At 43.0% G+C, this 13,128-nt stretch overlaps 1 protein-coding gene across 2 annotated transcripts in view; it reads right to left on the bottom strand.

Moving 5' to 3' along the window:
* The window catches only part of LOC122555374 (sorting nexin-9-like), a 92,529-nt gene that overhangs the window by 33,711 nt on the left and 45,690 nt on the right, over positions 1-13,128 (bottom strand). For both annotated transcript variants that reach the window (XM_087992386.1, XM_043701320.2), the window contains one exon: positions 8,041-8,166. In XM_087992386.1, coding sequence (XP_087848512.1) covers positions 8,041-8,166 — 126 coding nt within the window. The remainder of the gene's footprint in view (positions 1-8,040; positions 8,167-13,128) is intronic.

The raw sequence follows: 13,128 nt of genomic DNA, 5'->3' as shown, positions 1-13,128 counted from the left end.
TAGCCTACAACTAACCAGAGTGTATAATTAAGTCTCTTACATTATTCAGGGAAGAAACAAAAACTGACAGATAACACAGAAATTGAGTAGTGAGATACATGCTCAGAATGTGTTCACACCAAATCGTAACAAAACCCGTATTCGTGCGGGATTCCTCTCCCAAGGGGCCCCGGACCAGCCAGGTTCACCATCTCAATTAAATAAAAGCCCTTGTTAGGAAGGCCGAAATATCTGTATTTGTGTAATTCAAGAAGGGCTGCCATATTTTATGGAATAATTCGGTCTTTCGGTGTACCATATTTGTAAGGAAGTCAAGGGGAATACATTCCATAATTAATCTGTGCCAATTCGAAAGTCCGGGGGGGCCGTCAGCCACCCAGTTTGCCAAAATATTTTTTCCTTGCACAGAAAGAGAGAATAGAAAATAATCTCTTCCCGTGCATATCCAGGGACGGTAAGTTCGAAAAGCCCAAAAGGAGAGATACAGGATCCAATCTAATTTCCATTCCTAAGATTTCTGTCAGAGCACTTGCTACTTTAGTCCAATATCTACGGATCTTATGACAGGTCCATAAGCAATGTACAAGAGTGCCCACCTCTATTTTACACTTGGGACACATTGAAGATGCTCCTGCCTTAAATTTTGCCAATCGATCCGGTGCTATATGGGCCCTATGAAGTATCTTCAACTGAATGGCCTGAGTTCTGTTGCAAATGGAGATTCTTCTGACATTTTCCCAAATGTCATTCCACATTTCTATAAAGATTTCCAGTCCCAAATCCTGATCCCATGTTTTAAGCAGATTGTCCTTATCTCCCGATACTTCATAATGTAATAAATGATAAATAGTGCTGATCGAAGATACCCCCATTGGCCATAACACTCTACGTTCTCTATCTGATTTATAAAGACCATCTAATAACGTAGTCTTCTTCTGTATGTAATCTCAAATTTGGAAGTATCAAAAGAGGTATCCATTAGGTAATCCAAATTTCTGATGCAGCTGTTCAAAAGACATCAGGACCCCTTCTTTAAAGATCCCCTAAACAGGAGATACCCCTGGATCTCCAGAGTTTGAAAGTGACATCTGTAAGCCCCGGTTGAAATCCCCATGCTCCCACTATCGGAGTATAGGGGGATGTTTTATGTGAGTTGCCCTCATTTTGCTGCATTATATTCCAAGCTTTAATTGTATTTAGTATTATAGGCTTTTTACATTGATCCGTAATGATTTTCCTCTTGTCTGAAAATATGAGGTTAATAAGTGGGCATTTTACTTGAGAACCCTCGATGTCCAGCCAGATTGATTGCGGGTCAGACAAGAACCAATCGGCTATGTTGCTTAATAGGGAACTTAACTGATATTTCCTAACTTCTGGGAAATCCAATCCTCCCCTTGCCTGTGGAAGCTGTAGCTTCTTCAGCTTAATGAGGGGCTGTCCATGATTCCAGATAAAGGAACCCAGCCAGCCATATAATTTACGTAGTGCCAGCCTCGGCAGCATCACCGGAAGCATTCTCATAGGATATAGGAGACGGGGCAGAACATTCATTTTAATTAGTGCTGTTCTGCCTAACCAGGAAATTGGAAGGTCTCCCCATCGCTGGAGGTCCTGCCTTATCCTTTCCAGTAAATGCACAAAGTTAGCCTTGTATAACTGACCAAATACTGGGGTAATAAAAATGCCTAAATATAAGAAACCCTCCAGGGACCACCGAAAGGGAAAGTGGGATCCGTCCAATAAGTGGGATATACTAGCAAGGCTGCCCATTGGCATAGCCTCCGATTTTGGGAAATTAATTTTATAGCCTGAAAATACACTAAATGTATTAATAACTTGGATTAGGCAAGGCACGGACATCAGAGGATTACTGAGAAATAGAAGAACATCATCTGCATAAAGGGTAATTTTATATTTACCTGTACCAATCCTTGGGGCTGTTATATTAGGGTCAGCCCATAAAGCTTCTGCTTGTGGCTCAATTATTAGCATAAATAGCAACGGCGAAAGAGAACACCCCTGATGGCAACCCCTATCCACACTGAAGCTATCAGAGCCTAATCCATTGGTAATCACAACTGCTTTGGGATCATTATACAGTGTTGAGACCCATTTGGTAAACACCTTTCCAACGCCAAACCTTTCCAATGTGTAAAACAAAAATGACTATTCAACCCTGTTGAATGCCTCTTCCGCGTCTAGTGAGACTACTACTCCTGGTATCTTTCCCTGATGGCAGGCTTGAATCACATTCAAAACCCTTCTAACATTATTGGATGATCTACGGCCCTTAATAAACCCCGTCTGATCCTCCTTTATGATGTGTGGCAATACTCTTTCTAGCCTCAATGCTGATGTTTTAGAAGGATTTTAAAATCTACATTTAGCAAGGATATTGGTATGTATGACGCGCAATCTTCTGGGTCCTTTTCTTTTTTGAGAATAAGAAAGATATTCACCTCTTTCAGCAAAGGCGTGAGACAGCCCTGACTGTATGAGTAGTTATACATGTCTATAAGTGGACCAGCCAATATTCCTGTAAATTCTTTGTAGAATTCAGCTTGAAAGCCATCTGGACCAAGTTCCTTACCACTCTGAAGTTGCATGATTGCCTCAAGTATTTCTTGGCTTGTTTAGGGAACATTCAGGACTGATACCTGTTTCGGAGTTAGGTCCAGAAAGGTCAGGTTTTTAAAAAATGACTGCATCCTCCTTGTTCTGTCTTTGCAATCCTGTGATTTATATAAATCAGAATAAAATTTTCTAAAGATTGCATTAATCCTTTTATGATCATGAGTCAGAATACCCGTACTTTCCTTGATAGACGTGATAGTTTGAGGGGCCTTTTTTATCTTTGCAAGAAATGCTAAGTTCTACCGGGTTTATAGCCAAATTCATATAACCTTTGTTTTGCAAATATTTCCCTCTTAGCCGTTTGGGTAAGCGTGGTGTTTAGAGTTGTTCTACGGGACGTAATCCTTTGTAATTTGATAATAGAAGGTCTGTCAGCATATGGTGTTTCAGCCGCTTTTAAGCGTGCTTCGAGCAGACACTGTTGCTCTCCCTTCAATTTTTTCTAGGTTGCTGAGTATGAAATGATCAAACCTCACGCGTAAGCTTTGATGGTCTCCCACATCATTGATGGGTTGCAAGCCGTACCTAAAGTAATTTCTAAAAAAGTTTTAAATTCTTGAGAGAAGTACTTTACAAATTTACTATCTTTCATCAGGAAGAGGTCCATATGCCAATGCTGGGGGGATGTCTCATTGTTCCTTGCCTTGGTTTCCATATATACAACAGCGTAATCGGAAATTGCTATACTGCCTATTTTACAGGATGATATGGAATTTTAAAAAATCGAGGGGGCAAAAACATATCGATTCTGGTATGACATTTATGTGGATTGGAGTAAAAAGAAAAATCTCTGCCCTGTGAATGAAGGTATCTCCACACATCAACTAGTCCTAATTCATTGTTCAAATCCACCAATTGTCTAGATCTGGGAGATACTCCTGCAGTACTCTTGGGAATCCTATCTATTTCCTGATCCATAATACAATTAATATCTCCCCCTATAATAGTATGACGAGCACCGAGAGCCATCAATTTTGAGAAGGCTTCCATTATAAATTTAAAAGGATGTGCCGGGGGGCAATACAGATTTAAGATCCCATATTCCTCTCCACTTATAAGGGCTTTAATCAGAATATATCATCCAGATTCGTCTTTTATCTGATTTAGGATTTTGAAAGGGAAATTCTTCCGAATAAGGATGACAACTCCCCTACTTTTTGAGCTGAAGGAAGAAAAGAAGGCCTGATCAAATCCACCCTGCCGTAATTTCAATTGTTCTTTATCTAATAAGTGGTCTCCTGTAGGAGAGCTATATCAACCCTTTCTTTCTTGAGGTTTGATAATATTTTCTTCCTTTTGACTGGTGAATTACTTCCCTTGACATTCCAGGTGCACCATTTAACCGACTGATTAACCATAATCGTTCGGGCAAGTCCGAGACCCCTCGGGAGGGGAAACCCTATCCAGAACATCCCGAGAATAGAGCATATAAAATTCACAAAAATATCAATATAATAAAAAACTATTTCTAAATAAATAAAATATAAAACGTATTTAAATGGAGATTTTCCCCCTTGTTCCCAGGGGGCATCACTTCCTTTCCAAAAATCCATTATATCCTCTCCCAACCAGTGTCCCACCCTTGACCCAGGCACCCCACGATAGGATGAAGAAAATTCAAATATACTACAGAGCTAGAGTTAACAGTGAGCACCCTAACACCCCCCCCCCCCACCCACACCAACACCTGGATATATTTGGTATTGTTAATACCATGTATAAACATACATAACTATAAAATTACAGCCTCAACAAGTAATAATTAAATATAGTAATACAAAATAACAGGAGAAAACAATCCCGCTCCTAAAGACAGAAATAAAATAGGATAAGGTAACCACCTCCACCCACCTACATTAACTAGACCCCCCCTGGCCTATATATATATAAAAAAAGGGAGAAAATCGCTAAGTAGAGAGCAAATAAATAAACCCCTCTCCCCATCCCCCGAAGATAATATTAAACAGTAAGGTAAAGAAAGGGATTAATATTTAAAAAAGGGGTGTAAACCGGAGTGGGAGGGAGAGCAAAACAACATCAATTAACTCTTACGATTTATCTAAGAGTCCAAAAGTTCCTTGGCCTTTTCTGGCGATACGAAGTTATACACGGACCCTTCATGGTTAAAGCGTTGCTGCAAGAAGTACTGAATATTTAAGTCCCTTAAACACTTCTTTGCTTCGTCAAACACCTTCCTCTTTCAGACCAGAGCTGGGGAAAAGTCCTGGAATAACATAATCTTGTATCCTTTATAAATCATGGCTTGGGGATCTTTCCCAAGATTTCTGGAGCATCTACCTCTCCTTATAGCTCTGCAGCCGGAACAGGACCGGGCAGGGGCGCCGGTTCGAGCTGGGCCCGCGTATTGCAATCCGGTAGGCCCAATTCACCCTTACCTGGCCTGATCCAGCCTTCAGATTTAAAAGCTGTGGAAGCCACTGGTCGAGAAACACTGTAAGCTGGCTTTCCTCTTCCCGTTCGGGAAGGCCCAGCAAACGAATATTTTTTCGACGACCTCGGGATTCTCTAAGGTCCAGACTCACTGTTCGAGAGTCCGGACCCGATCCATGGCTGATTCTGCTATTGTCTCGGAGGTCGCAGCCTTTAGCTCTGCTCCTCCAACTCGGCGCTTGATTTCCTTGATATCTCAGTCATGCTTTTGTAGCGTGGCCGAGAGTGAATCCCATCGGGTCCAGGACTCTTCGATGAAGGCACGATCTTCGCGTCAAGTTTGGAGATTATTTCCATGAGGCTCGCCACCGTAGGTAAATCCCCCGGGGTGGCTGCAGACACCTCAGCTGCAGCTGGGGAGGGTGGGGGAGGGGTTCCAGCCTGCTGAGAACTGCGGGCTCCCTTCCCTTTAGTCATTTTTACAGGAAATTAGATTGTTTAAATTCAGTACTGAGCAGCTAATTACATTAAGTAAAAACTATTTTAAATGATTTGGTGAGTGTGGTGGAGGCGGGGGGCCCACTTTGCCCAAGTCGTGGGAGGAGCACTATAGACTCAGACTTGCTGGGTCGCTGCCATTTTGGATCCCCCCACCACCTTTCTTAAATAGTGGCACCATGTTAGCCAACCTCCATCCTTCCAGCACCTCACCTGTGACTATTGATGATGCAAATATCTCAGCAATGGGGTCAACAATCACTTCCCTAGCTTCCCACAGAATTCTAAGGTACACCTGATCAGGTCCTGGGGATTTATCCACCTTAATGCGTTTCAAGACATCTAGCACTTCCCCCTCTGTAATATGGACATTTTTCAAGTTGTCACCATCTATTTCCCTACATTCTATATCTTCTATGTCCTTTTCAAAAATAAATGCTGATGCAAAATATTTGTTTAGTATCTCCTTCATCTCCTGTGGCTCCACGCAAAGGCCACATTTCTGATCTTTGAGGGGCCCTATTCTCTCCCTTGTTACCCTTTGTCCTTAATGTTACAGAGGGACCTCGATTATCCGAAGGAGATCTTGAGGTCCCGAAACAATGACATCAAAGGCGTGTTTCCAACACTGATCGCATCTTTTGTTTACAGTGATTAAAAGTGAACTCGGCTTTCTGAAATCGTGTGTGTGTGTGTGTGTGTGTGTGTGTGTGTGTGTGTGTGTGTGTGTGTGTGTGTGTGTGTGTGTGTGTGTGTTTATACGTGTGCTGTATTTGGAGACTCACCCCACAAAGGCAGCAGGTGTCCAGTTGTTGATGTCCAGTCCGGCTGCCCAGGAGAGGGGGCGGATGGCGGACGATGGGGGGGGGGTGAGCAGTGTTGGAAGGGTTTTCAGGTGGGTGGGGGCAGGGTGGGGTGGTGGTGTTGGACATGTTTGGGTGGAGGGCAGGGGCAGGGTTGGGGTGGGCGGTGTCGGACGAAGTTGGGGGCAATATTGGACGGCTTTAGGGATGGGCGGGGTGGGGGCGGGTGGTTTTGGACAGGATTGGTGGGGGCGGGGGCAGTGTTGGATGGGGTTTAGGGATGGGGTGGGCGGGAGAGGTGTTTCAAGGTGTTGGGGGCAGGCTGGGGGTGGTATTTGGATGAGGTTGGGGTTGATTGGGGGTGTGATGTTGGACAGGGTTGGGGGTGGGGGCAGGTGGTGTTGGACAGGTATGGGGTGGGTGGTATTGGACAGGTATGGGGGTTGGTCGTGTTGGACAGGATTGGGGGCAGAGGTGGGGTCGGGTGGGGGCAGTGTTGGACGGGGTTGGGCGGGGTGGGGGGTGGGCTGCAGGCTGGTTTTAAATGGGGTTGGGATGAAAACGGGGGCCGGTGTTGGATGGAGTTGGGGGGGCAGGCGGGAGTGGGTGTAGGAACAGGCAGGCGGCCGATGGGGGCGGTGGTGGGGGTAAGGGCAGACAGGGGGCCAGATTTGGACAGAGTTGGGGGCGGACTGGGACGGGGTTGGGTGCGGGCAGAGGTGGCAGGGCTGTGGGCGGGCAGTAGGCGGTGTTGGACAGGGTTAGGTTGGGCAGGGGGGTGGGGGTGAATGGGGTTGGGAGCAGACAGGGGTGCGGGAGCTCGTGGGTGGTGTGCTGCTGCCTCATCTCCTCAACGGGGAGCAGGCTTAACAGAAAACTCCGAGCCCCAGAGGAAAGGCATTGAATCAATTAACCGAATAATCAATTATCCGAACGAAATAGTGCCCTTCCATCTTGTTCGGATAATTGAGGTTCCTCTGTATTTGTAAAAGTCCTTTGGATTTTCCTTAACTCTATAGCTATCTCATGTCCCCTTTTTGCCCTCCTGGTTTTCCTCTTAAGTATACTCCTCTTGCTTTTATGCTCTTCGAAGGATTCACTCAATCTATCTTGTCTGTACCTGACATATTAATCCAACTGGCTGAATAGCTAGTTTATGATGCAAAGTACTGCCAACTGTGTGGGTTCAATTCCCACACAGCTGAGGTAACTCCAAAGATCCTGCCTTCTCAACCTCTCCCCTCATCGCCAGTCATCCCTCCTGAATGAGAGAACAGCCATGTGGTCTGGTAAGACTATGGCAACTTTAATTTACAGGCATTCAAGTTGTGCTATGGATGCAAGTCGCAAACAAATATTTATCCGGGAAATATCTGATAAGGAAGAAACTTGTATAATTTAATAGCATTTCCCACTGCTGCAGAGCATAGTTGTTAAAGGGAATTGAGTAGTGTTTTAGGAAAACGCGTTTCAGGTAAGTTTGTGATTGCAGTATAGGATCAGAGAACGATATTAATGGTTGAAATGTAAAAGATATTTACATGATATTTCAGTGTATAATTCTGCTGCTAGAACAATATTAGCATTTAAAATAAGTATGCTAAACATTAATCAACTATTGTTGCTAACAGCATTTGCATATTAGATGATTCTAACAGTTACTACTGGCCCCATCACACACCCAAGTACTTGGAATGTCATTGATACTTACATTGGGTGTGATTTGGTAAGAAATGTATTTCTTCATCCCTGAATATTTGGTTTCTATCTGAGGACTGGTAATTGTGCATTCCAACGGTACTATTGGATATACCCAAGATGCACCATTTTCATTGAACTAAGATAGAAATAAAACAGTGTTAATATGCTTCTTTTTGGATAGAAAATAACCAGTCAACGTATGTGAGCTAAGACAACTATATTACAAATTATCAGTATTTGTATTATTACATAGCAACACAATATTTATTGCAAATAATTTATGAGCAAACTAAGAATTAGTTTAAAATAAACATGCTGAAAATGCTTTCAATTTAAAGGAATGATTCACCACAGTGTTTTGATACCAAATTCACCATGATTTCACACTTGACCAATTCAAAATCATAGACCGAATTATCCTAGCCCCTGAACGACACGGGCAATAATGAAGATCTCTGGGAAGAAACAATGTAAACAAACTGCTTCCTGGGAGAGGAGAAGATAACAACTGTTTGATAACGTTCTGGCTCATGACAAATAGGCAATTAAATGCTGCCTAAAGAAGTACTGTTCTAAAGTAAAGCGGTTAATTGCAGGAAAAGCTATGTTTTAAACAGACAGCTAACCTCGAATGTAACAAGGAACAGGGAAGCTACTTCTGATAAAGCTGCAAGCTACAGACTTGATGTCTCCAGAACAATAATCAATGTTGGGGATGAAAGAATATTTTGAATCACCAACAATTCACACCACAAACTTGAAAGAGAAAATTGGATAAGAACAAGTCGATAGCAGAACTTCAAAGAACAACACTACATAAGGATCAAACCCTGAGAACCTCCAGAGATAGACCACTGTTGGTGAAATCCTGGCCAGATTCAATCATTAACCAGATAATAGCTAAGTTGAGTTGTGAGGCTTAACTTGCTTAATTGTAGGGTCTTACTTTGGTCACTACATGCAACAAATTTAAATCATTGTTTCAGTATGCAAGATTTCTTAATAATTAGCTGAATTAAAGGTAACTTGTGGCAAGTTTACTCACAACATACCCATGGTTTGAAAGCGAGGTGAGAATCTCATTATTGAGCAGCAAGTGGCCTATTTGCATGTATTAACAACTCATAAATACCTGTTCTTGCTTCAGTTATGTCCAGTTTGCTTTTCTGTCAAGTGCCAGAGAGATACTAGATGCTGACAATTTCTGACATGAAAGTCAAAGTCAGAGGGGGTAGTTCTAGCTACCACTTTTTCCTCAGGTTCCACCTTAACCAGCAGTCACCAACAGCTCAGGGCATGCTCCATTGACAATGACCTTCTGCATCCCCATCCCTGGAGGTTGGCATCAAATATGCACCAGCCTCACTACATTCTCATGGCTGACTCACTTAGAGTAAAATTCTCCACTCCAGTTTGGAGTGCGTATCAGTGATGTAATGTGTGTATAATATCATTTATTCGAGAATAGGATTCTGAACTTGTCACATGTGGGTCTTCATCTGTATACATGAGATGGTTTATCAATTGACTTGTTGGTATTTCTGGAGCCACAAACTGTTAAAAACCAGTATGAGAAAGAGAGTCCTTGGGTTGTGAATGGAACTTTTTTTGAATTGGGAGAATCTTACTCTTACATTAAGTGTGTGGGTGAGAGGGGAGAGATTCTCGTTATTTCGTTATTGCTGCCCATGAGCAATCTTCTACTACACATGCATAAAAAAGCTTGAGCAGCAGACCTTTGAATCAGGGCAATGATGTACGAGGTCCACGTACAAGTTTCCCACTGGCCTCCTTTTCAGAGACCTCTGAGTTCCATTGTTCTGAACACTGTATTCAAACGTTATTTATGGAATGCAATTACTGCTGAGTGATCACATTATTGAGGAGTGCTTTGGCTGCTACATAAATTGAAAAGGAACATTTGTGTCTGGAAGCTAAAGAGTAGCATCAATTCCCAGCAGTCATGGAGCCATAAATCACTGTGGAGTTTCCAGCCACAGATGCCCATATGATGCAGCAAAGATACAGTCATTGGTCTTCCATGGAATGCTGTACAGATGAGACAAGAGAGGTGATGTTATACCCGGATAGACCACCATGTCATGATATCCAGTACATCAGAAAATGAAAAACCTTCTTCCCTTGGGATTAACACAGGCCATAAGACGGCCTGTCTATATCAGGTTTCCATGCAGGTTGTATCTGGGGTTTGTACTGGTCCCATGCTGATGAAGCCTCTGGTTAATTCTTCGACAACTGGAGGAAACAGCGAGGCTATGTGATGAATGAAGAGGATTTAAGAGAGCTGACACATTGTGCTCCAAAAGAATGTGAAGCTGTTTTCCAGATAGAACAACACTTTCAGCATCTTCCATCACAGCAGCATTGGCCAAAACAACATAGGAAAAACTTCTTTGTGAACCTGGTTCCATGGAACTTAGTTACATGAAGTCACCTTTCACCGACTGCAAATGTTTTGACGCTGCTGAGGCCAATATCCCTGTACAATCCCAATGGCAAATGTTTTGATCTTTTTTATTCCGTACACGCCGTTGAATAAAAGTTAAGGTTAAAGCATTGTACGTTGTGAAGGATTCTATCATTCAATTATAAAATAAGTCCATAGTAGTATGGCTGGTATTGAAAGGAGAAAGCTATCACTCAAAGGTGAGAACATCATGTGATGCTAAGGATAATGAGTCCCGTACCTTTATTCTTGTACTTGCAGCTAAAATAACATTCGCTGCCATGGCTTATAATGGAAAAGAAACTTCGAAATACTAAGGGTAAAAAGACCCTCTTGGGAGTCATCTACAGGTCCCCAAACAGTAGTCTGGATGTCGGATGTAAGTTAAATCAGTAGCTGAAATTGGCCTGTCGCAAAGATGTCACTACAGTTGTTATGGGAGATTTTAACATGCAGGTAGACTGGGATGGTATTGGGCCTCAAGAAAGAGACTTTGTGGAGTGCCTCAGAGATGGATTCTTAGAGCAGCTGGTGCTGGAGCCGACCAGGGAGAAGGCAATTCTGGATCTGGTATTGTGTAATGAACCAGAATTGGTCAGAGACCTCGAAGTGAAGGAGCCATTGGGAAGTAGTGACCATAATACAATAAGCTTCAATCTGCAATTTGAGAGGGAGAGGGTACAGTCGGAAGTGACAGTACTTCTGTTGAATAAAGGGAACTATGGAGCTATGAGGGAGGAGCTAGCCAAAGTTCAATGGTACAATACCTTAGCAGGGATGACCGTGGAGGAACAATGGCGGATATTTCTATGTATAATGCAGAAGTTGCAGGATCAGTTCATTCCTAAAAGGAAGAAAGATCCCAGGAGGAGGCATGGGTGGCCGTGGCTGACGAGGGAAGTAAAGAAACATATAAAGTTAAAAGAGGAAAAAGTATAACATAGCTAAGATAAGTGGGAAAACTGAGGACTGGGAAGCTTTTAAAGAGCAACAGAGGATTACTAAGAAGGAAATACGCAGAGGAAAAATGAGGTAAGAAGGTAAACTGGCCAAGAATATTAAGAAGGATAGTAAAAGCTTTTTTAGGTATGTGAAAGGCAAAAAAATGGTTAAGACAAAAATTGGGCCCTTGAAGACAGAAACAGGGGAATATATTACTAGGAACAAAGAAATGGCAGAGGAATTAAATGGGTACTTCAGATCTGTGTTCACTGGGGAAGACACAAGCAATCTCCCTGAGGTAACAGTGGCTGAAGGACCTGAACTTAAGGGAATTTATATTTGCCAGGATTTGGTGTTGGAGCGACTGTTAGGTCTGAAGGTTGATAAGTCTCCGGGGCCTGATGGTCTGCATCCCAGGGTACTGAAGGAGGTGGCTCGGGAAATCGTGGATGCGTTGGTGATTATTTTCCAGAGTTCAATAGATTCGGGGTCAGCTCCTGAGGATTGGAGGGTGGCTAATGTTATACCACTTGTTAAGAAAGGTGGGCGAGAGAAAGCAGGAAATTATAGACCAGTTAGTCTGACCTCAGTGGTGGGAAAGATGCTGGAGTCTATTATAAAGGATGAAATTACTGCACATCTGGATAGTAGTAACAGGATAGGACAGAGTCAGCATGGATTTATGAAGGGGAAATCATGCTTGACTAATCTTCTTGAATTTTCTGAGGATGTAACTATGAAGTTGGACGAGGGAAATCCGGTAGATGTAGTGTACCTGGACTTTCAGAAAGCTTTTGATAAAGTCCCACACAGGAGGTTAGTGAGTAAAATTAGGGCGCATGGTATTGGGGGCAAAGTACTAGATTGGATTGAAAATTGATTGGCTAATAGGAAACAAAGGGTAGTGATAAACGGCTCCATTTCGGAATGGCAGGCAGTGACCAGTGGGGTACCGCAGGGATCCGTGCTGGGACCGCAGCTTTTTACAATATATGTTAATGATATAGAAGATGGTATCAGCAATAACATTAGCAAATTTGCTGATGATACAAAACTGGGTGGCAGGATGAAATGTGATGAGGATGTTAGGAGATTACAGGGTGACCTGGACAAGTTAGGTGAGTGGGCAGATGCATGGCAGATGCAGTTTAATGTGGATAAATGTATGGTTATCCACTTTGGTAGCAAGAACAGGAAGGCAGACTACTACATCAATGGAATCAATTTATGTAAAGGGGCAGTACAGGAAGGCAGACTACTACATCAATGGAATCAATTTATGTAAAGGGGCAGTACAGAGAGATCTGGGTGTTCTTGTACACCAGTCAATGAAGGCAAGCATGCAGGTACAGCAGGTAGTGAAGAAGGCTAATAGCATGCTGGCCTTCATAACAAGAGGAATTGAGTATAGAAGCAAAGAGGTGCTTCTGCAGCTGTGCAGGGCCCTGGTGAGACCACACCTGGAGTACTGTGTGCAGTTCTGGTCTCCAAATTTGAGAAAAGACATTCTGGCTATTGAGGGAGTGCAGCGTCGGTTCACGAGGTCAATTCCTGGAATGGCAGGATTACCTTACACTGAAAGACTGAAGCGACTGGGCTTGTATACCCTTGAGTTTCGAAGATTGAGAGGGGATCTGATTGAGACGTATAAGATTATGAAAGGATTGGACACTCTGGCAGTAGGAAACA

Source organism: Chiloscyllium plagiosum, unplaced genomic scaffold (assembly GCF_037043375.1).
Source record: "Chiloscyllium plagiosum isolate Xiang-an unplaced genomic scaffold, Cpla_swu_hap1 HiC_scaffold_12, whole genome shotgun sequence".
Lineage (NCBI taxonomy): Eukaryota > Metazoa > Chordata > Chondrichthyes > Orectolobiformes > Hemiscylliidae > Chiloscyllium > Chiloscyllium plagiosum.
This window is presented reverse-complemented; position numbering and strand designations above follow the sequence as displayed.